Genomic DNA, 27,720 nt, shown 5'->3' with positions numbered 1-27,720 from the left:
TAAAGTTCTAAAAGAGAAAGCTACCAATCTGGATCTAAGCCCAGTGAAATGTATTTCAAGAAGGAAGGCAATAAAGGTTCTAAACAAAGCTGAGAAAATTTATTACCAGTAGACCGTCACTGTAGGAAACATTAAAAGGGTATTTTTCAGGCAGAGCAAAAACAGTCACAGATGAAAAGTCAGAAATATGGGAAGGCATGAATTAAGAAAAAGTCAAATGTAGGTAAGTGAATATTGACTGTATAAAACAAAAACCTGATGTCTTATGGGTGTGTGTATGTATGTATATATACATCTGAAATCCACGATAAAAATAGCATATAAATTGGGAAGGAGATAAATAGAGTTCTAATAAGGTTCTTGAATTGTCTGGGAAAATGGTAAGAATATCAATTAATGTTAGACTTTAAGTCAAGGATGCTTATTGTAATCTAGAGTGGCCACTAAAAGAATAGTAAGAGTGTTTAAAATCCAAGTTAATAGTGAGGAAAGAATGTAATTTAAACAATCACAAAATCCTAAAATAGGCAAGAAAGAAGAGAGAACAAATAGACAAATAGAAAGTACATAGTATTCTAGTAGTAGAAGCTCAAATATGTCAGAATTACATTAAGTGAAAAAGAACTATACCCACCAATTAAAAGATGAAAGATTGTCAGATTAGCCAAAATAAAACAGCTGGGACAGGAATCGGGGTAGAAGGGATGCGAGAAGGGGAAGGACACTTATCTTCGTTTACCTCTTTTGTATAATTCTGACTTTTGGCACTGTTAATGTTTCCTGTACATCCCTCCAAATCATCAAGGATGATGAGGGGGGCAGTGGAGGTTGACGCTAAATTGGAATACAAAAAGAAATATGACACCAACTGTATTTCCAAGACATAACCATACTAAAGGGATACATACAGATAAGGCCTTGTCTGAGTTACTTTTTTTTTTGCGTTACATGGGCCTCTCACTGTTGTGGCCTCTCCCGTTGCGGAGCACAGGCTCCGGACGCGCAGGCTCAGCGGCCACGGCTCACGGGCCCAGCCGCTCCGTGACATGTGGGATCCTCCCGGACCGGGGCACGAAACCGTGTCCTCTGCATCGGCAGGCGGACTCTCAACCACTGCGCCACCAGGGAAGCCCCTGAGTTACTTTTGAATGCAGTATTTTGACTCTGTACCTTCTGGCTAAAGACAAAAAGACTGTAAACACATATTAGATTCTAACAAGCAGGTTCCTTTTACCCAGCAGCATGGATTAACAATTCTAAAACTACTTTCTCTATATTTTAGGGTTGATCAAGTAGATAAGTATATTGTGAATAATGAGAGCCAGGTTTCTGGGGGAAGGCTAGAATGGATCCCCTGTTTTGAAGTGGGATTGGCGGTATTATGAATTTATGGTTTTTGATAGATACAGAAATAGACATGGGGTGTGTGTCTTTGTGTCTGTTTGTCTGTCCGAGTCTATCTGCTGAGAGGGCCTAGAAGCGATGGCACACTTAGTAGCAATGAGCACACTTAGTACCCAGATTTTGGTTTCTAAATACTCTTCTCCATGAAAAGGTACCAGGGCTCCTAGGAGAAATAGCCGATTCCAAGACTGGGGCTGGAAAAATGTAAGATGAGGCTGAAACATCATCTTGTGGCAGAAAGGAAGTGTTCAAAGAATGATGGGGACATGTCAAGAGGACCTGGGGGCTGGCTTGAAGGGGCTCCTACTGGCCAATCTGGGACACTTTGAGTATCAAAATAAGTAATAATAGAAACAGATAACAAACTGTTGAATAAAATAAGAATGTGTAAGACCAAGCCGATATAAATACATAAATAAGTAATAGAGGAGGGAAAGCTCTTCCATGTAGGTGGGAATGACAGAATTAGAAGATCAGTGTTGGCAACCCTGCAATAATTGATTCAGCAAGTTTGATGAGAAACAGGGTATTTACATAGTCTCAAAGTATCTCCCTGCAATATAAGTATTAATTACAAAGGGAAAATAGTGACTTTACAAGGCAGAAACCTGGCAGGCATCAGCGTAACTGTGTGATAGAAATTAGCACTCATCATAGTAAGACAAATAGATGTATTGAGGGACACAGTATCCCTTCTGGACATTTGTCCCCAAAATGTAGAACCTGAACCTGACAAACCCAAATTGAGGGACATTCTAAAACAACAAAAAAATAGCCTTTACTCTTCAAAAAATGTTAAGGTCATGAAAGACAAAGATTGAAGAGCGATTCTAGATGAAAATAAACTAAAGAGATGTGGCCACTGAATGCAACATGTGATCCTGCACTGAATCCTGGACTAGAAAATGTTTTCTTTTAAAGGACATTTTTTGGACAGTTGGCAAAAATTTGAAAAAGGTCTGTAGGTAAGATTAGATAATAGTATTGTATCCGTGTTAATGTTAAGATTTTTATAATTGTATCAGGGTTATTTAAGAGAATGTCCTTGTTTTTAGGAAATGTACCCAGAAGTACCTGAGGGATATCAAGTCTGCAGCTTACTCTCAAACAGTTTGGAGGCGGGAAAATGTGTGTGTGTATGTGTGTGTTGTGAGAAACCTGGAATTTCCTGCCCCCCGCCCCACAGAGAAGGCCCACACCCTTTCCTCTGTCAGGCAGTTGGGCAGCTGTAGGAGGTAGATCTGGATTGGGGCTGGGTTGCAGCTAGTTAGTTTCCAGTCACCTCTGGTTTCAACCATCTCAAGGGTGAGGTCTGCCCTGTGTGTATTATAGGCCCCTCCCTCTGGCCTGACTTTGGGATCTCAGCACCACCATTTTACTGTCTAGGAAAGCCAGGCTTCTCTCCTTGTTTTTCTTCTTTAAAATTATCTTGGCTATTCTTGGCCTTTTGAGTTTCCATTTAAATCTTAGAAGTGACTTGGTAAGTTCCTCAGCTGAGTAACAGAATGGCTCCCATACTTGGCTGTATGTACCTTTAGCTGCGTTGTTTGTCTTCCAGCTTTGCAGAAGAGCTCGTAGATGAAGCTCTGGGGGCCGTGGCTGCTGAACTTCAGGATGTGTGTGAAGATTATGCAGAAGCCGTGTTCACCTCAGAATTCTTGGAGGCGGCTACATAAAGGCTCTCCAAGGCAGGGCCCCCAGTGTCACTGGTGAGGGGACAGCACCACCCTTTCTACTAGCCACAGGAAATCTTTGTCCTCAGCTGTCCATCCAGGCCCAGAAGGTGCTTCCCACTGAAAGGAAGGAAGTCAGTGAGGCCATCCTCAATTTGCATCTTCTCATTGTCAGAGCAATGGTTCTGGTAGTTTACGATGGAATGTGTTATATTTATCAGTGCCCAGGAAACGTGAATCAATTATGACAGTATAATATTTTCTGAATGTATAATTTTCCCATTGAAATACCATGTTCATTACACTGGCTCAGTATGGTGATCAGAGCGTTTTGAAAGATAACAGATAAGTCTATTTCACACAGGGATTCAAGTTGCCGTTGATCTGTGGGTGGCCTTGATGCCAGCACAAGTGCAATTACTCTCTGGTCCCATCACCTGGCTCGTGTTTGCTTCTTTGACAGTTTCCTACCAGGACACCTGTCCTGCCGGGTTACAGACTTGTGTCGAGCACGGGACTTAGTTATGCTGCCAAAACTGCTCCATCATTAAAACAGGAACCCAGCAGTTATCTGTGTACAACAATAAGCACACATTTCTCTAATTCTCAGTTGCTAGGTGCTTCTTCACATTTTGAGTTCCTCAAGTCTTTTGTCGCTGTGGGTTGACATATTCTGATATACAGAACTCTGAATTCAGAGGAAGTTTGAGGACATCAGGAGAGGCCGGCCTTCTCTGGGGCCTGGTCAGAGGTACAGAGCTCACCCCCCTCTCTGCTGAGGTCACAGGTTGCTATGTTTCCACACCAAAAAGGAGCCTGTGTGGGAGGAGAAAACAGATCTGGATAGTGTGAAGACCACAAGGTCTCCCCCAAGAAAGGAAGAAACTTTAAGAACCACAATAGCTTGGTCCTCGAACGTCTTATAAGTCATATTTTACCAAGAGAAAAGCCTCTGTGTTTTCAGAAACTCTGGATTCAGAAAAAGAAAAGGAATGTGTATAAACTGCCTCGAAAAAGTTTCCCTCACTTTTTTGCCTGGGGCTTGGTGAAAGAAATGTGGAGAACGAGTGACGTGAGATATACCCCACAGAATACTGTGAATCCTTTTATAGTACATATAGTGTTGTCATCTGGGATTTTTCTCTGAAGTACAAGTATTTCAGGTGATAATTTAAGCTGCTTGATCACACTTATTTGTGCAAAATTGATTTTTGTTTAATGTTAATGTTTTCCTGCTTAATTTTATATAAACTGAGAATTTAAAAGGCTTCAAGGGAAATTAAAGGTCCTCTGTTTGAGGAGTTATATACATACACTTGATAGGAGTGTCTGTTATTGATAATTTGTGTGGCAGTTTTTACTGTGCTCATTTTTTAAATAAACTCAATATTTTAAAGTATGTACATGTCGGTTTGAAAAAATTTACATCTCCTTTTTTTTTTCCAGACAAAGTGAAATGTGATTTACAGAAACCACTGAGAATACTTTTATGATTAATATGAGCGTAGTGGATTATTTGCCACCTCTCACTACCCCCAGAAAGAAAGAAATGATAATAAAAACTAACATTTTATTGAGCACATACTATGTACCAGGCATAACTCTAAATGCCTTCCCTGTATTAACTTATTTAATCCTCATATCTGTGTGTGGTAGATACCATTATTATTCCCATTTTGTCGATGAATCAAATGAGGCACAGAATGGGGAGATAATTTGATCACATAAGCCTATATGCAGCAGCACAGTGGTCATGTATTCACTTACTCCCATAAAGATAGGTGTCAAAGTTTTGAGAGTTCACTCAAGTGCATTCTCCTGCCTCTTCCTGTGTCCGCGCAACATGCCTTAGACACTGTTGTCTGGACCAGTCCTTTCCTAAGCACCTCCTGTCCACTGAAGAGTCAAGTCCAGACTCCTTTGCTTGCAGATCTTTCCAGTATCTCTCCTGCTCCTCCCACCGGCTGGGTCTCCCTGTCTCTGACTCCCATGGGTGAGGCTTACACCTACCTCCCTGTCTGCTGTCTACTTCATAGCCCTGGCCCACAGTGAACCTCCTCGGCCAAAGCATTCTCCAAAGATGTAAAAATAAATTGCAAGAAATGAAAACTTTCATTTGAAAATGGAAGTTGAATGCTTAAAATATAAATTTTCCTGTTTATAGCCTTGCAATTATCCCAGACCTCTAGAATTTTTGTTCTTCATGAGCAAAGGCTGATCCTGTATAGGTTATTCTCTAATCCCCTCCAGTTTTCTCCTGACCTATTCATGTGTTATTTTCAGAAACAGAGAAGTGCATGAGTGTAGTAGTTCTGTGTTACATAGGCTGTCCCAGTGGACGGACATGCTGAAATTCCTGATCTGTCCAGCTTCACAGCTCTGGCCCTAGGGGGTCTTACCTGTTTACATGCTTGCCTCTAGTCTGTACAGCTCCTTGAGGGCAGGGCCTCTGTCCAGCATGTAGTTAGTGCTCAGTGAATTCTTTTGAGTTAATGAAAGAAGGAAGGCACACTTTTTCCTGGGGTCGGTTTTGGTTTGGGATGGGGGATCTATCACATCTCTGCAGAGTCCGCAGAAATCTCTGTTAATCTTTTGTGACCTGATGTAGGATGTGACTTCTGAGGAGCTGCAGATCCCATCTCCGAGGTGCCGACACATCAGGGATTCCAACTCAGAACTTCCAGAACTGCTGCAGAGTGGGCTTGGCGGGGGCCCAGGGCTCGGGCGGAGGGCAGAGGAGTGAATGGGGGACCGCAGGAATGACTGCCTTGATGCTGGGGTCCCTTCCCCCTCTGCCTGCTGGTGCTGGGGGCTGGAGGGGAGGCGGTGAGTAGCATCCTTTCTGCCTCTCCTCCCTCCCTCCCTTTGCTCGCAGTTCCTGCTTCCCTGAAATTGAGGGGAGTGTGTGTGCAGGGGGTGGGCAGCCAGAGGCAGTGCCTGGAGGAGGCATGAACTGTGCACTGGTGGGTCAGGAAGGCAAGAGTGAGCTCTGAGCGAAGCCCCCAGGGCCCAGAGGAGAGGAAGGGGCTCTAAGCCCGTCGGAAAGCTTCCGGTTTTCTCTGTGGTGCCATGTAGGTTTCCTTAACACTTGAACGTTTCTGAGGAACTCTGTTTTAGCAACTTGAGGGAGTGATGAGAATTCCCCGCAAACCCTGCAAATCAGGGGTGTCTGCTCACCACGCACGGGTCACCACAGGAGCGCCCTTTGGGAGGGCCAGCGGGCTGGAGAGCTCTCGGTTCTTGGGGCTCATGAGAAGCAGCGGTGTGACCACTATCTTCCTAAATAGTGGCCTCTCCCTTTCGACTCTGCTGGTTCAAGAGCAGAGACCTCTCATCTGTTTATTAGTTGGTTGAACCTAATAATGCCGGCTGGCCTGGAAGGGCTTCCACCAGACGTCCTGAGGGCTTCCTTCGGTCAGGGCCCCAGGGAATCCCATGTCGGGCCCCGGGCTGGCTGTCAGGCCCAAGTGATCTCAGTCAACTCGTCCATCAGTGCGGGTCCCACCCCGACCAGGCTCGCAGCTCTGATAATGACTCTGGGCTGGCTGTGTGGCCAGGCCTCCTCTTTGCTTTGCGGCTCCGGATCCAGGTCCCTCTTGCCAGCCTGCCCAGGGCCCTGTTCCTGTGACACCGGGCCTGCTCTGCTCTCACCAGTCTTCCCAGAGCCTCAAGTGTGGCCTCTGACCCTCAGCCTGGAGCAGGGAGCCCCGAAGTTGCCCCCACCCTCTCTGATGGACCCCCTTTATCCGCTGCTCTTCCTAGAGTCCCCTTAGCTGTTTCTGTGCTCCATCTGCCTGGTAACCCTGATCGATTTTTCTTGAACCAAACCTGCTGCCTCTCACCTTTTTTTCTGGCTGACTTTCCATCCACCCAGCGGGAATTTTCCTGTGGCTGAGTCCATCCTTCCCGCCACTGAATCAGACCCCCCACCCGCATGCCCCAGCGGGTGTCCGGCGGTTGGGCTACTCCATGTCCCACCGCCATGAAATGAGTAAGACACCTGCGCCTCCTACCCTTCTCTGAGCGCCAGCTCTCCCGGGGGCTGACTGAGGGGCTGCTCCCCTCCCATTCTGCTCTGGATCCAAGCGAAGCCACCCTCTCCCAGAGCCCCTCTGTCACAGCCTTTGCCTCCCCAGGCTCTGTCTCCCTTTGCTTCCATTGCAACCCTCCCCCGGGCCCCTCGGCACCCCCTCTGGGTGTGTCTTCACACCTTGTGGCGTTCCTCGCCCTCCCCTCCCCAGCCTCCCTCACTGCCCCCTCCCTGGACCAGAAGCATTTCCCTTCTGCTCTGGTTGTCTCCCTGGAATCTTCCGTCCACACACTGTTCCTCTGTCTTCCCTTGGGTGCGGGTGAGGTCAGCCTAAGGCCTCCCACTTGTGGTCGCCGTGCCTGTGTCTAGAAGCTTGCTCTGTCTATCCACGCCCGGCATCCCAGTTGGGAATGGGAGAATTCCAGCAGCGTCCGGCTCTGACACACTGTGATCAGATCCTGGACACTTGGGCTCTGCCATCTACCCCACAGCTCCAGGGTTCCCTAAGCCTGGGCTGAATTACCTAGGAGGCCCCCAGCAGACGATTCCTCGAGATGGCATGGGAGGCTGGGAGTCCAGAGAGCTGGGGAGATGAGGCTGGCCACCAGCCCCTGTGCAGCCACTTGCCTTTATGGCCCCTACAGACCGAGCTCCAGCGCCAGGCTCAGGAGGAAACGTGGTTCTCCTTAGCCATGATTGTCCAACACATCGTTCTTGGAGAGTTACTGAGAGGCTGAGAGAGGTTAAGTGAATATTTGGGGTTTAACCCCATCCCACATCTACTCAGCACTTCACAATTCACAAAATGCCTTTCAATACATTCCCTTCTCTCTTTCAGGCACTGTAGTCATCCTGCTTTGTGTACCAGCAGTAACATGGACTGCTTAAGAATGCGAGCAATGAGTTAAAATCTCCTGGGACCTCCATGCCTCAGTTTCCTAATCTGTGAAATGGGGATAACAGTAGTATCCACCCAGGGTTACTGTGTGGATTAAGGGAAATAATCCTTGCAAACATTGAGAAGAACACCTGGCGGATAGTAAGTGCTCAGCAAGTGTCCACTCTTAGGTTTGTCACTGAGGACTTAGGAGGGGGACGCTTGTGGCTCTTCTCACAGCCTTCCTTCTCAAGTGCTCTCCTTGCCTCTTTGCTCTTGTGTTCTTCCTGCCTACAGCCCTGTGCCTCTTCTTGCCTTGCCCTCGAAGCCAAACACTCGGCAACACTTAGCCATTCCTTTGGCTGCCCTTGGCCATGCATCTGGTTCCCCCTCCAGCTTATCTCCCTGGGCCACCTCAGAGAGATGTCCCTTTTGGCCACGGGACTAACTGCATGGTGGACAGTGGTCCTGTACGCTTGCTCTAGGGCTCCCAGTGCCACCAGAACCTTCTGAACGGGACCACATCCTTAAGGGGCAGGCGGATGAAGTATTACTAGCCTTGGTTTGTTGTTGTTGTTGTTTTGTTTTTTGGCTGCACTGGGTCTTCTTTGCTGTGCGCGGGCTTTCTCTAGTTGCAGTGAGCAGGGGCTACTCTTCCATGCGGTGCACGGGCTTCTCATCGTGGTGGCTTCTCTTATTGCGGAGCACAGGCTCTAGGCATGCGGGCTCAGTAGTTGCGGCTCGCAGGTTCTAGAGCGCAGGCTCAGTAGTTGTGGCGCACGGGCTTAGCTGCTCCACGGCATGTGGGATCTTCCCGGACCAGGGTGCGAACCCATGTCCCCTGCATTGGCAGGTGGATTCTTAACCACTGCGCCAGCAGGGAAGTCTACTCGTCTTGTTTTGCAGATGAAAAAGTTGAGGTCTACAGAAATGAAGAGGTCATAGGGACACACAGTGACAGAACCAAAACTCAATCTGCATCTTTTGACTTCAGACCTAGTAACCTTTCCATTCTGTGACACCATTTGGTCTTTCTCTCAAGCAGATGACTCTTAGATGGTCTAGAAAGTCTTAGTAGATGTAATTGTAAGTGGAATCTGCATTTAAAAACACTTGCTATGGTCCTGCACCCTGCCAGGCACTAGGCTTAGTTTGGGGCCTACAGAGATGGCTCAGATGCATTTCCCACCTTCCTGACACAGCATCCCCACTGCCCAGAGCTGAGCTGCTGCCTTAGTTTCCATCATCTGCCTCCCTCGTCCCCGGCGCTCCTGCCGGGGCTGAACCCTGCCCAGAACTCAGCCCACAGAGTAATGATAATTACCCACTGCTTGAGTGCTGACCAGGTAGGTGCTTTATTTACACGATCTCATTTGATTCTCACACTAAACTGAAATAGAGATTATTAACCTGTTTTACAGATAAAACTGAAGCCAAGTGAGAAGGAGATTTTCCCAATGAGACAGTGGTTCTGGGTCTGCTTACAAATTTGGGCTCTGCCCAGTGTACCGCAGTGGACCCCCCTGGGCCCTGGCATCCTGCCTGCCTCTCAGGCTCCTCCCCCAGACGGAGGCTGGACGTCCGCTCAGAAGGCAGCCGAAGCCACAGCTGCGGCCTCGCCTCCTGTGCCCGGGGCATGTGCCGAATTGGACGTGCTGGTACAACCCTCGCCTGGGCGGTACCTGGGCTGTTGCTCTACCTGCCAAGCACTGTTCACAAAAGGTCTCTGCCCCGTGCAGGCCAGCCTCAGTGGCAAAGCCAGTGTCCCCGCCCTCCGGTCTAATTTCCTCCTTTGCCTCCTCAAGGCATCATTCTCAGGCAGCCCCTCCCCACATAGCGTCACGCGGGGCCCCAGCGGCCCCAGCTGGACATTTCTCCCCTTGGCAACCTCAGCAGAGAGAAGCCCTTCTCTCCCAGGAGTGCCACGAAGGCTGCAGGGTCACTGCTCATTGGTCGAATAGGCCCAACCCACGTAACAGACCCATCCCTGACCTAATGCCTGTGCTCTGATTGGTCAGATCTTAGTCACGTGCACCTGGAAAAGAGGATGGATCAGCGGCATCCCAACGACATGAACTGGACATGGAGAAGCAGCAGGAGGAAAACAGAGGCCGCGTTACCTGAAGCTGGAGAGAGAGTCTGCGGGTGCGCACTACAAAAAGTAGCATGTCTTCTTAAGACTAGGTCACAAGATGCATTTTAATTTTCATTAACAGTCATTCAAAGTTTACTACATCTATGGAAATCCAGAGATAAGTAAGGCACAGACCCTCGTTAAGCAGAATGAAAATTAAGGTGAAACAGAGGGAAGCAACAGAGCATGGTTGTGCGTTCAAAGGAGTGACTCATTTTTATTGAGCGAAGGTTGCAATCCTGGTGGTCTTCATGGAGGACGTGGCATTTGAATGAGACCTTGAAAGAAAATTGAAACTCTAGTAATTATAGAAGTAGGGGAAGGACACCCCAGGCAGAGGGAACAGCAGGGCAAGGATTGAGCTCTTGAAAGGGGAGGGCATATGGGACTATAATGCGATTAGGCTAAGGTGCTAGAGGGGTTTAGCCAGAGCTGAGACGCCTGCACTGGGAGCCTGTGTGCCCGAGATTGAGTGCATCTGAGGCAGTGAGGAGTGGCCTTGGCAGCTCATGACTCCTGCCGACAAAGAATTTTTGTCCGGCTTCGAGAAGATGCCCTTGAACAGAAACAAGCAGTTTCCCTGGGAGAGCGTCCACCCTCACTGCCCTTGAAAGCAGGATTTGCCCCAGATTGCCCCTTGCTCAAGCTTCCTAATCTTTAATCTGTTTCCAGATGGGGGGAGTCTACTGGGAGCCCCAGGCCCCTGCCAAGTGCTCCATCTGTATTTAATCAATCCCTCCTCTGAAATCCAATCCGTCATAAATTCCAGCCTCACAATAAATGTGCCGAGAGGTCTGTAGGGACGGACTTTTATAATGAATGAGAAACAGAATCGCTGCCCAAACTGTTGAACTGAGAACAATGGGGATCCGAAGGAGGTGCTGCAAGAGGGGCAAATATTGAAGGCTGAGCAGCAGAGGGGGAGCCCGCGGAGCCCCACCCACCCGGGCCCGCTGCGCCCTCGGCTTGTCCTCAGCCTGGTCTCCTCGCCTTTATTAGCTCTTGGTAATGGATTTTATATCTGCTCAGTGTGACGGAGGAGTCTTGGCAAGCCTTAAAGACCTGCAGAGTTTCCTCCCGGCCCTCCAATGAGAAGCCGGCAGCCTCCGTCAGCCACGTAGGTGGCTCTCCAGCCAACATTTATTTACTTTAGTGTCAAAAAGAAATCCCAGGCATGTTTGGAACAGATGCAGGGCCCGCTGAGCCATGGGGTCTTTGCGAGGACAATCTAGGCCGGGCCTCGGGGTGTCGGTCTTCCTGTCAGTGTTGATCCCGTCGTCCTTGCCTGGGGAGGGCACGCTGGGGCCTGAGACCCAGGCGTCGGGCACTGCTGCAGCCCTGTGACCTGTGGCAGGCGCGGCAGAAGGCCACTTTGCCGTGGGAGGACACAGGGATGCGGGCTTAGCTCTGCCAACACTTTTAATTAACTCACATAATCGTTCACAGGTTAGACATGAACATGCCCCAGACTCCCCACACTAACTCAGGGGGCTTGTTTCCCATCCGCACAAAGCGATGGACGAAATAGGAGTTCTTGCTATTTCAGTAAAAATCCCTTTAAAAATCTGGAAAAAGCTATGGGCCCTCTCCTCAGAAAACACACACACACAAACACATGTACACACACATACATATACATGCACACACACATTATATGCACACATACACGTATGTGCATGTACATACACACACCTGCAGTGTCATGTCAGGGGGCTGGCAATCCCCAGATCCAGGCTGACCTGGATGCCTGGTTAAGGAACCCTGAACTGAATGATTCTGGGGTCCAGCCTCTTCCCCTGTAATTCTCTCCGAAGCCGTCTAGGTACAAGCCGTGCCCCCATCACAAAGCATTTTCTAACCTCTTACTCTGAGGTAGACAGAGGAGGGTTTATTACCCCCTTTTCTGCAGAGCGGGGACAGGTCTGATAGGCAATCAATAGTGAAAGTGGGGCCCATCAGCTCCACCACTGTTTCCTCTAACTTTTTTAGGCCATGCTCCCTTTTGATGCACAGAAAAAAATCTCATTTCCCCACCCCAGGAATTTCTAATAACTCATGGTGGGGAAGGGAGCAGAAATCTACTGAATCTCAGGCCAAGTTGTTAAATTTTACTCTCTATAGCTTGAAATAGAATTTGAACTCTGAAAATCATCGTGCTTAATTCCCAAGTATGAAATATTGTAACGTTGGAACATTTAAAGCCATACAGCCTGCGGCAGCCTGGACTAAAAAGCACTGTGGAAGGACTGACAGACTCCATGTAGTTGTGCGGTTAATCCAGTCCCTTCCCAGAACTTTCCTGCCGGGGACACACCAGGACCCTCGTGCACGGAGGATGCCAGTGCCAGATGACTCTACACAGCAGACAACAGCACTCTGCTGAAGACTTTTGGAACCCTTAACTTTGGCAAGTCTTCAGGATTGAGTTTTTGGGGGATTGCAGGGGCTATGTCATCCATGAGATGACGCAGCCCCCAATATCCAAGTGATTTGGAACTCACGATGCAGCCTTTCATGTGCGACACACGCAGTGCCCTTGGAATAGAGTCCTGGGAATGCAGGAGCCCACCTGCCATGGCAGGATTCTCAGAGCTCCCTCTCCCACTGCTGGAACCTGGGACGTGCTACCACGTCCCAGCCTCGGCCAATCAGGCCTGGCTTGAATGAGTGGTGCAAAGATGAGGTTCCTCTGGAACCCACTCAGCGGTGGGGCTGTCCAAGGTGCAGGGAGTGACCCTCAGGCCAAATTGTTCTGCGACGAGATGGCTGTTGGGCTTTACAGTTCTCTGCCCTCTGAGCAGCCTCTGTTCCTCTCTGCTCTCCAAGCCTGTCCTTGCAGCCTCAGCCCCGGCAGCCTGCCAATAAATTCCCTTTTGCTTAAGAGAGCCCGAGTCTGTGCCTGCTACAGTAGGAAGCATCCGTGTTGCATGCACACCGTCTGGACCTCGTGTTACTTCCGCAAGCAGATGCTACCTGGGCACCAGCAACACCCCCGCTGCTCCTGGCAGGATGGGGTGGAGGGGGTCAAAGAGAGTAGAAAAGACTCCTTTCCACAAGCCACCTCCACGCAGGAGTGTGAGGAGAGAGCCCTGAGAGATGAACCTGGAGACCCTCTGCCACCAATGCGCTGTTTTTGACTCCCCGCTTCCCACCCCCAGCACCTGGGGCCCAGCTTCCCCATCTGTACAGTGAGGTGCTGGGTCCGCTGAGTTGGAGTTGGATGCGGTGAGTGGGGTCTGGAGGTCCTTCCAACTCCAGCCCTGAATCCAGATACCCTTCAAACTGTCCAACATCCGCAGAGGCATAGACGAACAACCTCCCAGCCCCTGCCCACCTAGGACTCACTCCCCTAGGACTCTGAGTCTGAAAACAAGCAGTGTCTTGACCCCTACCTGGCATCGGTCCTGTGCGTCACATTCTGGAGCACCAAACACCCTTCATCCCTCTCTCTCCCTTACACATTTCATGACCAAAAGTCAAGTCTTCCCGTGAATACTTTCCTTGTAGTCTTTGCCTTCCTGCCTGTAGAAATGGATTTGCATAAAATAACCAGAGGGGATTTCTACAGCTGCCTCTTTATTCACCTGCAGCCCTTCTAGGCCAGGATGTTTCCTTGATGGACTGCGATCCTTCAGCCGGTAATTTAATTGACACCTGCCCAGTGCAATGTCTCCCCCAGTGGTTTACTGGGAGCTCCTGGGCTCCGAAAGGGATGTTTCTGTCTTCGAGAAAGGCCTGGAGTCCCCGGAGCATCCTTTCACTCAGCAAGTAATCTAGTATATCTTTAATAAGTGGAGTCAATTCACTTTCAAAACCCTTGTAAAATTCAGCCTTTTAGTCACTCTGACCTGAAGCATTCAAATTCCAATAAGAATAGATAGCCCCAGCAGCACCCACCCACGAGATCCGGCCAGGGGATGAGATCCGGCCAGGGGATACAGGCCGATAGCCCCAGGAGGCCTCTGCCCGGGCCAAGGCTGCATCATCTGTGCCCCGGAGACTCCTGCTGACTCAGCTTCTCCACCTGCCAGAGCATCTTGAATGTGGGCTTTGGAAAACCACGGGGTCAGAGCCCAGCGAAAAGGTTCTGGGAAACCTGTGTATCTAGTATAGACGGGGCAGGGCAGTGAGCTGTCTGAGGCTGTACCTGGAGTCAGTGGCAGAGCCTCAGCCTCTCAGTTTCCTGTGTCTTGCTTTTGTCTTATTTATTTCTTGTCTTCTTCTCTCTAGAGGTTAAGGTGAGAATCACAGACATCCTAGGGCTTGGGTTGGAATACTTGGTCCAACCACTTACTAACTGTGTGAACTAAAGAAAGATACCTAGCCTCTCTGAGCCTCAGTTTCTTTTTTTTTTTTTTTTTTTTTGCAGTACGTGGGCCTCTCACTGTTGTGGCCTCTCCCGTTGCGGAGCACAGGCTCTGGACGCCCAGGCTCAGCGGCCGTGGCTCACGGGCCCAGCCGCTCCATGGCATGTGGGATCCTCCCGGACCGGAGCACGGACCCGTGTCCCCTGCATCGGCAGGCGGACTCTCAACCACTGCGCCACCAGGGAAGCCCGAGCCTCAGTTTCTTATCTGTGAAATGGGGACGGTTAGAATAATGCCTCCCTCATTATGTTGCTATAAGGATTAAATGAGGTAACACATGAAAAGTACTTAAAACATTTCCAGGTACATAGTAGTCACTCAGCAAATCTATTCCTGTTATTGTTGTTATTGTGTTGTTGTTACAGCTGGAGAGAAATAGAGCAGCTGTGAAGAAGAGCTTCCCAGCTAGCCTAACAGAGAGAGCTGAAGGTTGTAGCAAAGTCTGGAGGCAGAAGGATGCACAGAATGACCCTTTCTTAGGGGCTCCCTCCCCCCAGTGACTCTGTCTTGGTTTCTCTTCAGCAGCTGCCTGAGCCCCAGCCGTGTGGGGTCCTCTCTGGGGAGATAAGACTAATACACTTTGAGATCTGTATCAGCAAGTTCAGAGGATGCCTCTGTGGAGAGGGCAGGGTGGGGCAGGTCTGCAGCGGGAGCTTATACCACACTCGGGCCATGGGGGCTGCCAGGGTTTGTTCCTGTTGAGTAGGAGGCCTTTCTCTGCTGACTTCAGCTCAGACTGCCCACCTTCTTCTCCATCCCCTCCCGGGGAGGCACGTGGTGGGTACCGCTGTGCTCGGACCTGGAGGAGAGAGATGAAATTTGTATCGCAGGCCGAGCTTCCTGCTCAACGAGGCTGCAGCCGCCCTGCTCTCTCCATGGGAGACAGGGAGTGTGTGGAGTGTTCTGAGCGGATGGAGACTGGGCTGGAAGTCAGAACAATCTGGTTCTAAACTAGGACAAGGCCCTTCCCTGCTCTGGGCCTCGGTCTTAATATCCATCAAATGAGGGTATTGGCAGAACACTCTCTCTCTCTCTCTCTCTCTCTCTCTCTCTCTCTCTCTCTCGAGCAGCTTACTGATGCGGTGATTAGGGAAATCTGCGTGTTCCCAACGGCCCTACAGTTCCAGTGCTGTGTATGTGCCCCAGAGAATCTCTGACATGGAAACCCAAGAAATGCAGGGGATGTTTGTTGCAGCAGCATCTGTAGCAGCGAAGAGCTGTGAAAACTAAATGCCCATCAAGAGGGGACGAGGAAATACAAGATGAGGTCTTATCACACTAGGAAACATTATCATCGAAAGGAACCCGCCAAATCCACAAATATCAGTATGAATAGATCTGAAAACAATATTAAAGGGGAGGAAGGAAGAAGCAAAACGGGCTAGCCATGGTGCCATTATGTAATGTTTTAAATGCATCCATGCAGGTATATAATGTTTAGGCTACACAGACAGGAGAAAGAGCTTCTGAAGTTAGATGGGAAAAGCACACAGCATTTGGAAGAGAGGAATGGACTGGGGGTGAGGACAAAAAGAGACCAAAAAAAAAAATAAAAAAGACTCTGCTGAGACTGCTAGGAGATGCCATGAGCTGGTAATAATACCAAAATCCTATTATATCCTATTAGGTGCATCTCATGTTCAAACAAAATGGATAAACATGGTTTGGGTCTAGATGATTCCCTCAGGGCCCTCCAGCACTGCCATCCTGGTACTCAGCCAGCATGGCCAGAGCTGGGACCTTGTAGGGGTCCAGAGCAAGGACCATGCCGAGTTGTGAAGCCTGCGCAAAGCCGTACCTGAAGAAAGGTGTACAAGAGCCCTAATAGGTGTAGATATTCTACTAGGTGCAGATAAAGTCTGTTACATAATCTATTTACATAATCTGGTTGTGATTTCCTGCCTCGTCAATACAGTTACTTTAGTAATCAGGACCCACGGGCTGATCTATTGTTTCCTTAGTGCCTTATCATCTATACCTGCGTTTGCTTCTCTGCGTTCTGGAATCTGTCATAAACAATGTCGTGTGGGGGGCCAGGGCAGGGGAGCAACGAGTCTGAGGTTGGAGCTTTGGTGTGTGCTTGTTTTGGGCCGCTAGCACTGATGCATGTTTGCAGGAGTGTAGACTCCAAGGGCCACTCTTGCAGTGCGTTTTAGATTTTCAGCCAGTTCCTCATTTGTATTTGGTCTAAATATAACTTGAAGACAACTGGTCTTGCTTGAGGCCAATCTCAACAGTCTTGACATCAAACAAACACAAAACACAGCTCCAACTGCAAGCACTGGAGGAGGAGATAAATCGCTAACCCATTGGGCAGCCTCTTAAATCAGCTCGTTCCTTAGAGCAGCGGCCACATCTCTCTGCCTCCACCCAACCCCCTCTTTTCTTAAAAAATCTCCCTTCAGCCTCTCCAGACCCTCTCTCCAAAATCCCATCTACCAGCGCACCCCACTCAGAAGAACAGCAAAGCCAGCTAAACAGCAATTGATGAAATAAAATCTAAACTTGAGCCTCGGGTCATCTCAGCACTCAAGTAAAATCGGGGGAGGTCTTGTTCAACAGTTTCTGCAAGATGTCTCCAAGCATCTTTCGAAAATACTGAGGATGCAGGAATGTGAACGTCATCTAGATTTTGCGGCCCACCCTTGTGGGCATAGAGTGGGGAACCATGGTCTATGTAAAGGTAGAGCATTCAGCTTGGTCTACTAGGTCGGCAGGGGGCGGGGGGTCTTTCCTGGCCAGGGGTTCTTACACAGGGGTCTAGGGCTCACCTAAGGGGTCATTTGTGTTGATCTTAAGGGAATCTTCCTGCCTCTGTGTGAGATCACAAATGAGAACCTTGGTGACCCAGTGCCTCCTTCACAGGATCTGCTGTGAAAGTGAGGCTGGGGTTATTAGTGTAACTGCTGGGAACGGGCCCTTGCCAGCAGGGAAGGGGACAGGCAGGGTCCTAACCCTTCTTGAGGTTGAAGGTGGAAGCACGGACTAGATAAGCCACAGCTCCCAGCAAGGAGAAGAAGAAGAGCTCTAGATGCGAAGGCACATTCTACCCAGTGTCCCGGATGGTGGGCAGAAGTGGGGGGCAGCCTGGTGCGAGAAGGCGCTGGTGAGAACAAACCAGCCACTCCCGGTTGTTCTGGAAGGCTCCAAAGAAAAGCATCTATTCCTAGGGCTGCTTTTGTGATTGGGGGCCATCCTCATGGCAGTGGACAACCCCTAAGTTTCTTTAAAGTGTGGGAACCAGCGAGGAGGAGCCCAGAAGGCTAGAGCCAGGCAGGAGACACTGCAGGGAAGGGAGGCGTTTCCAGCAGCTCGGGTGAGAGAGACCCACGTGACACCGGCAGAGGCCGAGGGACTCACTGGCACCTTTGCTGCCGGGCTCAAGCTGGCCCTAGTCCTGCCGCAGGCCTCCTTCTGCTGGCATCCATCAGCAATGGGCAGGGGTAAGTCACTTAACCAGACCACTGTCCTGCACCTGACTCCGGTGCAAGTCACCATCAGAGATCTGGACAGCGGCCATGCCAGGCCCAGCAGGCACTGCAATACCGAACTCCACCGGTTGCAACGTGTCCAAAAAGGAAATGAGTGTAACCTGGCGTGGCTGCCTTTCTACGGGGCCACGTTGGCTCTTGATGACGGCCACTTACCTCTCCAAGTGCCTGGACACCACCTGCCCGGGATGGATACCCAGGCCTTGGGTCTGTCATATGGAGGGGTCACCCCAGCCATGTTCCTCTCCACACCCGCCTGCACCTCTTCGCTCCGTCCACATCTGTGTTCACATTCTCCTGGGGAACAGGTAGCACAGGCCTCTGCACTTTTTCCCCAGTTCTCTAGGCTGGAGTGCTTGGCTGGGCCCGGAGGGCAACTGGCTACTCCAGAAGCGGAAGCTGAACAGGCTGTGGGCAGAGGAAAGGGTCTGGGCAGCGGGTCCCAGAGGAAAGATCCTGTCTGGAACCCTGACCCCGTCTCTCAGTCACAGAGCTGGGAGGCCCAGGAGGCACCGGCGGACTCTGGCTTCTCTCTCCTGCAGGCAGCTGAGGTCAGCGTCTCTAAATTGCTAGTTATTCCTTTCTTCAATTAAGGACAATTCTGACACAGGAAAACTCCCACCAGTTAATCGAATGGCCTTGAGTCCTGATGTGTTTACTCTATCCGAAGGTAGGGCCAGAAAGAACTTCCTTGGGAGCAGGTCACAGCCCACGCATTCAGGAGCTGCCCTGGGGGGCCAGGGCCCCACATTCCCTGTTGGACTCCAGATCCACGCAGCAGCACTGATCTTCAGACAGGGACTGGGGCTGCGGTGGAGGTCCAAAGTGGAGAAGCCACGGATGGATCCCGGAAGTGGGTTGTCACGTGGCAAGCCTCCTCCATCTCTGGCCCATTGTCTTCCCATCTGAGAAACGGGGGCGTGGAGGAGGGTCTGGCTAGATGATTTCTATAACTCCCATCAACTCGGCGTCTCCCCTAACCTGCCCCACCCACCCCCTCCCAAGGGTTTGTGGTGACTGGACGGAGAGGTGGGAAGGGTCTCAGTGCCCACCTCAGGGAGCATCTTCCCTGAGCAGGATGTGTTTGCCTATGAAATACACACACACACACACACACACACACGCGCGCGTGCACGCAGTGCTGCCTGGAAGTAGGGCCCCTGCCAGACTGTGGTCACTGCTGCCGCTGTGAGCCAAGGGCCCCAGGAGGTGCTCAGGCCCGGGTGTGTCCCCTCTGAGGCTGCTTTATTGTTCCTCTGTGACAACTCACACCCACAGACCAGGTGGCCGAACCTGGACATTATCCAGGCAGTCAGGCCTGTGACTGTGCCCTGCCTGCAGGGGAGGGTGAGAACCAGGCCCGAGGGATAGAACATAGGCTCTAAATTTATCCTACATAACCACAAGCACGGAACTTTCTCAGCCTCCCTTTCCTTATGTGTAAACTGGGGATAATACAAGACATCCGAGGGTATTATGTACCAACTGCCTGAGGTTAAAAGACATAATATATGTGAAGCCCCGAGCATACTGCCTGTCCACTCATTGCTATCCCTGCCTCCACCATGCCCTAGTAATGAGGAAAGGCTGCAGGGATTCACTCACACACTCCCAGCTGGTGACGGATGGCACACACCGGCCAAGAGCTCTGGCTTCAACCTCAGAGCTTCTGAAATTTTGTCTATTGGTCAGCCCTGCTGTCTGGTTCTGGGATCCAGAACTCTGGGGACTGAGGGGTTCCCTGGGATGTGGGACTTTCAGTGCTAAAACCAGGAGTCTCTGGCAAACCAGGATGGTTGGTCCCTCTTGGTGAAGCCACACTAGGGAGTTTAGACAGAGGGCCCTTGGTTTTGTTGAGTGAGGTCCCAGAAGGACCCACAGGTGGGTCAACTGAGGTGCAGATTTCAGCTCAAATGAGGGGAAACCTTCTCACGGTCAGCAGTGCCCAAAGATGGAAGAACTCTTGCTTGAGGTACTGAGTTCCCTGTCCTTGGATATAATACACCAGGAGCTGAAGGGCCACTTGATGGGGATCCGGTGGATGGAGACAAAGCCCCGGGGGGTGGGGTGCTGGGCTAAATGCCCACTGAGGACCCTTTCAGCACCATATGTGCCCCGTTTCCATAGAGGGGCTAATGGGACCCTGGAGTCGGGACACTGGCTACCCTAAGGGTGGAATTATCCTTTTTCCTGGAAGGCGGGTGTGGGACGGGGTGTGTGAGGTGCCTGGCTACAGACGGTAACTGGGCTTTAGCTTCCCAGTTCCTCAGAAGGAAGCAGAGGGCATCTTCTCAAGGGATGGTTTGGTGGGAATTGAAAGGTCATCTGAGAGCAGATACCCGCTAGCCCTTTCCAGCAGCTGAGCCAGGCAGCCGGCTTTGGGGATGTTGGGAGCTGCCAAAGGCTGGGCAGACATCTGCTGGGCCCACCGACCTGGCCCAGCCTTGAGCTAGGGAGAGGTCTGCTCTCTCCTGGGGCCTCCCATCTGGCTACCACCCAGGCGCCACCGAAACGGCTGGCCTTCTCCCGCCCCCTGCTGGGGCTGGGCTGTGGATCCCCGGCCACCACCAGGCAGAAGCCACAACCCCAGTCTCCCCAGCCTCCGCTGGGCCTGTTCACCAGGAAGTCTGAGTCCCAGGTGTGGGAAGCAAAGGGGGCTACAGCTCACAGCTAGGCTCCTGGCCTCCCCAGACTGCTCCAGCCTGGAATCCCAGGTGGGCTTTTCGTGTATTTTACAAGTTCCTTTAGAACTAAGGGCACAGAAATCCCTTCCCCTCTGAGGCTAGTTCAGGTCCAGGTTGTGGATCCTAGAAATGATAGCCTGGAGCTGGGGCTGATGGAGGGGACCATCTCTTGCCTCGGATCCCTGGAGACACCTCCCTCTTGGCTTCGCGGGAGCCTCCCGGTGCCCGTTCTTCCTTTCTCTCTCTCCTCTCTGCTCTCTGTCACTCTCCAGGTGCCAGGGTCTCGAATCTCCTCCGAATTTCTCTCCCCCTCTCCCCGTCGGTGTTTCGGCCCCAGGGGTGTCTCTAGCGCCCAGTCTCAGTGGCTCTCGCCCCCGACTCGAGGTCCGCGTGCGCATCTCCCCCTGGACCGCAGCGCCTCCGCGTCTCTGCGCCCGTCCGGGGCTCGGAGCGGAGCGTTTTGGAGCGGTGGCCGCGGCCCCGGGCAGGGGTGCGGGCCCGCGGGGGCGGCGTTGGGCGCCTTCCTCCGTCAGTCCCTCCCCGGCGGCGCGGGGGGGGCGGCGCGGCCGCCGCTCGGCGCCTTTAAGGGAGCGGGAGGGAGCGGCGAGGCGGCGGCGGCTGCGGTGGCGGCGGCCGCGGCGAGCGGGGCGGGGGCGCGGCGCGCGGCGCTCGGAGTCCGCTCGCGGCCGGAGGCGGCTGGGCAGCCGGGGCCGGGCTGGGAGCCGCGAGGAGAGCGGGCAGCGCCGCCGGAGCCCGCCGGCCGGGCCATGGCCAAGGCGGGCCGTGCAGGTGAGGGCGGGCGCCGGGAGGGCTGGGCCGCCGGCGGGGGGAGGGACCCGCGCGTCTCGAGCGGGGGCCGCCGGCCCAGGTGAGCCCCCGGCGCAGGTGGGCGGAGGTTCCGGGCGGGCTGAGGGGGCGGCGGTGCGGCCGGTCCCCGGGAGAGTGGAGAGGGGGCTCCGCGCGCCCCGCGCCCTTCCTGCGCCCCCGGTCACCTCGTGGGACACCGCGTCCCCTCGCCACCGCCCCGCCGGAAAGGGCCAGGTCTGCGGCGCCTCTGCCCAGCCTGGCGGTGGGGAAGGATCGCCGCCCTCCCGGGGCTCTGGGCAGAGCCGGGCGCGGGGACCGAAGGCGAGGTCCCGCGGCCGCCGCTCCATCCCACGCCCCCCAGCGCCAACCAAGACGCGCCCCCTTTTCCGGCCGCTCGCTCTATCCAGGACGCGACAACCCCCCCCCCCGCCCCCAGCTCAGTCAGGAGACCCAGATTTCTTCTGGGGAAGGAGGGGTGCCCCGCTCCGCACCGGCTAGTGAGCCGTTCCCCCCTCCCCCCTCCCGGACCCTGGGAGGCAGAGCCTCAGGTGCGGAGGTCGGAAGCGGGGCCTCTTCTGGGGTCCCCAGGGCTCTGCCCTCCCCCAGACACAGGCCGTGTGGCCCGTGATGTGAGGGAGTGGGCGTTAGTCATTCGTTCATTCATTCAGCCAGACGTTCATTCACCAACATCTGCTTTGTGCCAGGCCCCGCGCTGGGCACTGGGACCAGGAGGTGGTGGACACTCTGCTCCTTTTTGCACTCTTTGGGCCCATGGTGCCTTGGGAGGGCGGCGGAACGACGGTGGCAGCAAGCCTGGACACAGCAGGGCTGGCTTGGGAGGCTGGCATGTGTAAATCTACCGTGAACTCACACCCAGCCTGTGACGTTGGCAGGTGCCATGCCATCCCCTTGGACTCGACATTGGTCTGGCACGAACCCCACCCTCTACCCACCAGCGATGACATGATGGCATGAGTGTGAGTTCACCCCTGCGCACACTTGGGCTGGATACCGCTGGGCTGTGTAAATCCACTGCCACCCCACAAATGCTGCCCTGGCCAAGGGCCGGGTCCGGATGCCCCTGTACGTATGCTGGGTGTGTGATTTGGATGCCTGAGAATACACTCCCATTCTGTCCCTGAGGAGTCTTCTTGGGGTGGGGCTGGTTGTGTGAGACACAGCAAGTACGAACACATGTAAACACCCCCTTTCTCACTTCCTTCCCCTTTCCCCCCAGGCAGCTGGAAAAGGCTGTCTCCCTGGGTCCTTACCCACCCCCACTCCTCCCATAGGGCACATGGCAGGGTGTGTGTCCCGCCCACTGCCCCCGCACCTCTGCTGCCTGTTTGTGTGCAAGTACATGCACACCCCTTGCACAGATCACCTGCCGCGAGCACTGTCATCACAACAGCAGTTAACAATTGCTGCTTGTCCTAGGTACCAGGCCATGTTGACAGCCATGCTGGGAGGCAGGAAGTGTTACTCTTCCCTTTTTAAAACATCTCGAAACAGGTACTTGGAGAAATAGCTCCCTCCAGGTTGCCCAGAGGGTCTGGGCAGAGCCTAGATGTAGACCCCGGCTGTAAGGACTCCGAGTACTGGATTTTCTCCATTGCTACCCTCGTAGGTTGCCCCCCTCACAGAACAAAGATGCGGTTCCAGCCCCTCCACCTTGGTCTGTGGGTCCTTTGGTCTCTAGACTGAGAGTCCGTGGGAATTTGTTCCAGTGACGGGTGAAAAACTGCTCTGCTTTGAGCATCAGTGCCTGGTGTTCTAACATTTTGTCTTTCCTGCTGCAGTTTCATGCTTGGCCCTTTCCCTCAGGGCAGCACAGACTCCCCTCCTCTGTGGATCAAGAGCCCAGGCTCTTCCCTCCCACCCTCAGCCGCCACCCCAAGGAGCCTTTGGGATTGACCCCAGCAAGATGGGATTTCTCCTCCTCTTCTTAGCTCTTCCAGGCTGCTTTGCATTTTGTAAAGGTCCCTTCTCTTCCTAAGGCTTCTAACTGACTTGAAGACAACTTGTGGTGATGTGTGCACGGATGTCAAAATCTGTGTAGGATGGACTGGTGAGCTTTAGAACAGAGGGAATCCTCAGAGGTAGGAGCTCCAGTCCCTCTCTTTACAGCTAGAGAAACTGAGGCCCAAGGAAGGGCTGTAACTCAGACAGGAGTGGCTATTCAGGATCATCTACCGCGGATGGACAGGCTGATGGTCAATCAGAAATGATCAGGCCTTCACTCTGGTGGGGAAGAGGGTGCTGTTAGAACCAAAGGAGGCTGAAGGCTGTGAGAAGCTGGACTGTGAATGAGGGAGTGTGCTCTCTGACCTGTGAGGTGTTCCGTCTAAAACTGGTCAGGGGAGCCACTGACTAGAGATAGGGGTTTGGGCCTCAGGGCCACCATAGGGCATGACTCCAAGGTCATCACATTGTGGTCTAGTGAAGGCATCCCAGACCTGTGCAGTGCACAGCCTGAGCAGCCAGCCATGGCCATGTCCACCATGTCACACGGGAGCTGAAGGAAGGCAGTGAAAAGGACTTCCATGCTGCCAGGAGAACCCAGGTACAAGAGAAAATGTCATCAAGTCCTAGAAAGGATTGGATCAATGGCAGAGGGTGGATCCCCAACGGGCGACTACCAAATCTCCGGGGAGATTTCAGCACACAGAACAGGATCGTTACAGTGCCCCGTGTCCAGTCTTGAGAGAAAAGGCGAGAGGAGGGGAGCCATTGGTCTTGCCCTGAGGGAGCGCTCCGTTAGGGGACAAAGGAGGAGAGAGGCCTACCTTGGGGATGAAAGTCTGCAGTAGGGAGGTGAGGGCTGGCAGAGGGGAGGGGCCAGGAAATGCACGGAGCTACCTGGGGCGGCAGGCCCCAAGTGCAGTGCAGACAGAGAGGAGGCCAGTGGGGGCTGGAAACAGCGAAGGCTGAATAGCTCTAGAAGTTGGGCCTTAAAGGCTGGCAGAATTTGGACAGGCAGGTGGCAAGGAACAGGCTTCCACGGGCAGGTGAGGCTAGGAGGGTGGGACGGGAAAGGTGTAGGTATGGCGGGTGGGAATGGGGGTGGGTGGGGAGGAGGTGCCCAAGGGTGGCCAAACCTGGCTGGCTGGGCTGAAGCATCCCTAAGGGGGTGCAGAAGGCCGAGAGGAGCTCCGGAGAGCACGGAGGATGGGAGGGTTGTGTAAGGCTTGGGTGTTTTGACAGATCCCTCTGGCTGCTCCTGTGGGGGCAAAGCGAGGCCAGCCTGGCGGGGCTGTCTTAGTTGGGAAGAGTTTGTGCTGGTTCTTGCCAGCCGCACGGCCCCTCCCTTCCTCCCTGGCCCCCTTTACCCCTCCCTCCACACCCCAGCAGGTTGAAAGGGGTGTCTGCCCATCCGGGGGCAGGGCAGGTGGAAGGCCGTGCCGGGGCAGGAACAGAGACAACAGCCAAGAGGGTCTTGGAACCTCTCAGGCTGGGCCAGGACCATCTGGAGAGGCCGGGCTGGGGCCACAGGGCTGGGCCTTCCAGGCTGGAGGAACCAGTTTATTTGCTCCCAGGTGTTGGCCTCTGCTCTGAGGGGCGGAGCCAGCGGGCTGGACTGTATCAAACCCAGTAATTCGAGTGAGTAAAATACTGATCCTATAGTGGCAGAGCTGAGAGGACGCTTCCAGAAACTCACGTTCAAAGCCCTCACCACGAGGGGACACTGAGGCCTGCGGTGTGGGGTGGAGGTCTTTGCCCAAGGCCACAGAAAAAGGTGGTGGCAGAGCTGGGCCCAGAACCTGTGTTTCCAAAGTTTTGGCTGGGACCTTGTTCTGCTGAGTCAGCCGTCCCCTCACATCCCACAGCCAGACCTTCTTCTGGGCCCCCTGCTTCATGGCTCCCAGGTGGTGGCGTGGGGAGTGGCCGGAGCTCTCAGAGGACAGAACGTTTGGAAGCTTGGGAAAGGGACCGACTCTGGGATTCTCAGGACTTTGGGGAGGTGCCAGGAGATTTGAGGCACGACTCAGAAACTCCCAGGCCGAGGGTGCTGGGATGGCTTCGCTGTGTATCTGGGGAAGCGCATCACATTTCTGCGGGGAGATTGCAAATGCACCTTTTCAAGTTCCGAGGGAGAAGGCTAGGGCCAAATCAGATGACCGTGTCCCAACTCAAGGCCTTTCTAAAACTCTGCCCCCCAGGAAGCCTTCGGGGCCTTCCGTGCAGTCGGGGAAGTGCTGGAGCTTGGGCCAGTCTCTGGTTCCTCTGCTGAGTTACGTGTCACAACAGCCGACCTGGCAGGCCCCAGCAGGCCCCAGATTGAGACCCTTTGCTGCCTCTTAGTCCTGGCTGCGGTGTGGTGTGGTGAGTCAAAGACAGTACAGTTAAAACAGAGTCCTACCCCCAGCGCATGAAGCCCCAGTCCTAGCTGGTGTTCAAGTGGTGGAACACAGAGTATGAGGACATGGCTAGGCCCCCCTTGCTGGGGCCATGTCTGTGTCGGACTGGCCAGAAAGTGGGATGTTTATCGTATACATCTTAGTATACAGTGGTAATTCATGGCTAGAAGAGGCTTGGAGATCTTCTGGTCCTACCTGTTAATTATGCAAGTGGGACACCGAGGTCAGAAAGGCAAAGGGTTTTTCTCCGAGCTCTGGTGTCTTCAACGACAGAGGGTGTGAACTCCCAAGACCAGTGAGGCTTTGAGGACTGGGAGCTACTCAGTAGGATCTGGGTGCCCCCCAGAAATTCTCTGGGATTCCAGGCTTGGGAGAGGGAGGGAGAGGGTCAGGGATTATCATCCTGGGGACAACCTGGCTCATCTTTTGGTAGCAGTCAACATGCTTTACTGTCCAATGGCACGGCAGCATCTCTTTGAAGTAGGGCTGATGTTGTTCCCATTTTATGGATGAGAAAACTGAGGCCTGGAAATGTTAAGTGTCTGGTTCTAGGGTCACACATAAAGTCAGAGGCAGAGCTGGAATTAGAACTTAGGTCTCTTCTTCTCTTGGATTCAGCATTCCTAGGAGTTGGACTGTGTAACAAAGAACAGACCTGGCTCTGTCACTGGTTGCCCTTGAACTGCCCCTCTGGTCCCAGTGTCCTCGTTTGTAAAAGGGGAATGGGGAGGAAAGAGTTCGGGGGACAGGACAGCTCTGAGTTTGCTCCAGCTCAAACACTGCTCTCTTTTCCTTCTTGGTCTCGCTCCCCACCGGCTTTACTGTGCCTTTCGGGCCCTCACCTCCTTCCTTCTCCTCCCTCACAAGGGTGGTGGGGATGGGAGGACAAATGGGAAGCTGAGGACCGGGACATGGAGAGCACCTGCCTCTTCGGGGTCCCGGGGCCCCAGCCTATCACCAGATCTGCAGCCAGGAGCCTCGTGGAAGGTGGTGGCCAGGGCCCCCAGGGGAAGGGCTGGGTGTGGTAGGGGGGAGGAGAGAATGCATAACAGATGAGTTTGGAAATCAAATGGGATCTGAGCTCCCCACCCACTCCCTCAAATCTCTTTATACTCCCTCTTCTACAATTCTTGTTTTCTAAAGAGAAGGGAAATGATACACTGCAGCCCCTTTCGCAAACGAACAGGAGCCTTAGTGAGTCACTCCGGAGGTAAATGCCACCTCCAGGGCCCCGCGTCTGCCTGCCTGCGGAGGCCTGCTCAGCCGTGTGGCCACCGGGGGGCGCGCGTGTGAGGTGCCCCTGCCTGTCAGCGGCTGTGGGAGGGCGCTGGGTCCCTGCAGTGGGGCCCCCACCCCGCCTGCTCCAGACTCTCCCCAGGGTGGCATTTGTGAGGTTCGTTCGCGGATGGGGTCACGGCTCAGGCTGGGGCCCGGCTGAGGCTGGGGGTGGCATGCAGGGACTTGGGCTGTGACCTGAGAGTGGGGTGAATACAGGACCTGCGGGGGAGGGCGTTGTGGTTCTGGGGCAGTCAGGGCTGGCAGGGGGGCAGGAGCTAATGCATCTGCCTCTGGAAACCGGAGTTCTCGGGCATTAAGCTGTTCTCTCCAGGTATCCTGGTGGAGGGCTGTGTGTGTGCTTGTCTGGAGCCTCATCTTCCGTTTTGAGGGTCAGCCTGTTAATTTGCAGACCTGGGGCAGGGAAGGCCAGCGAGGAGGTGTTCCCCCTCCTAGATGACCCGTTGTTCGGGAGGGAGGGAAGTAGCCGTCTGCTAGCCGGGGATGCCAAACAAGGGTTGAAAGCAAAAATAGAAACGCATTGGGTTCTGTCTGGGAGGGGCGTGGAGTTCTGGTGGATCCGAGAGGCCTCTTCTGAGCTGTCTGCCGCCGATGCTGTG

General features: G+C 53.1%; 2 protein-coding genes across 3 annotated transcripts in view; both read left to right on the top strand.

Annotated features, from left to right (window-relative positions):
- KIAA0753 (KIAA0753 ortholog) overlaps nucleotides 1–4,455 on the top strand; it is a 61,017-nt gene extending 56,562 nt beyond the window's left edge. The window contains exon 18 of one of the 2 annotated variants that reach the window (XR_009530458.1): nucleotides 2,963–3,044. Coding sequence is in view for 1 of the 2 variants with exons in the window: in XM_060082824.1 (XP_059938807.1) it covers nucleotides 2,963–3,080 (118 nt within the window). In the remaining variant the exon portion in view is untranslated. Of the gene's footprint in view, nucleotides 1–2,962 lie in introns of both variants that reach the window. The other variant, XM_060082824.1, reaches the window with a different exon arrangement.
- Nucleotides 4,456–21,369: 16,914 nt separating this feature from the next.
- The window catches only part of PITPNM3 (PITPNM family member 3), an 86,382-nt gene continuing 80,031 nt past the window's right edge, over nucleotides 21,370–27,720 (top strand). The window contains exon 1 of the mRNA XM_060081053.1: nucleotides 21,370–21,449. Coding sequence (XP_059937036.1) covers nucleotides 21,428–21,449 — 22 coding nt within the window. The 5' untranslated portion in view covers nucleotides 21,370–21,427. The remainder of the gene's footprint in view (nucleotides 21,450–27,720) is intronic.

Source organism: Mesoplodon densirostris, chromosome 18 (genome assembly GCF_025265405.1).
Source record: "Mesoplodon densirostris isolate mMesDen1 chromosome 18, mMesDen1 primary haplotype, whole genome shotgun sequence".
Taxonomy (NCBI): Eukaryota; Metazoa; Chordata; class Mammalia; order Artiodactyla; family Ziphiidae; genus Mesoplodon; species Mesoplodon densirostris.
Note: the sequence above shows the minus strand (reverse complement) of the source record. Positions and strands in the feature narration are given on the sequence as shown.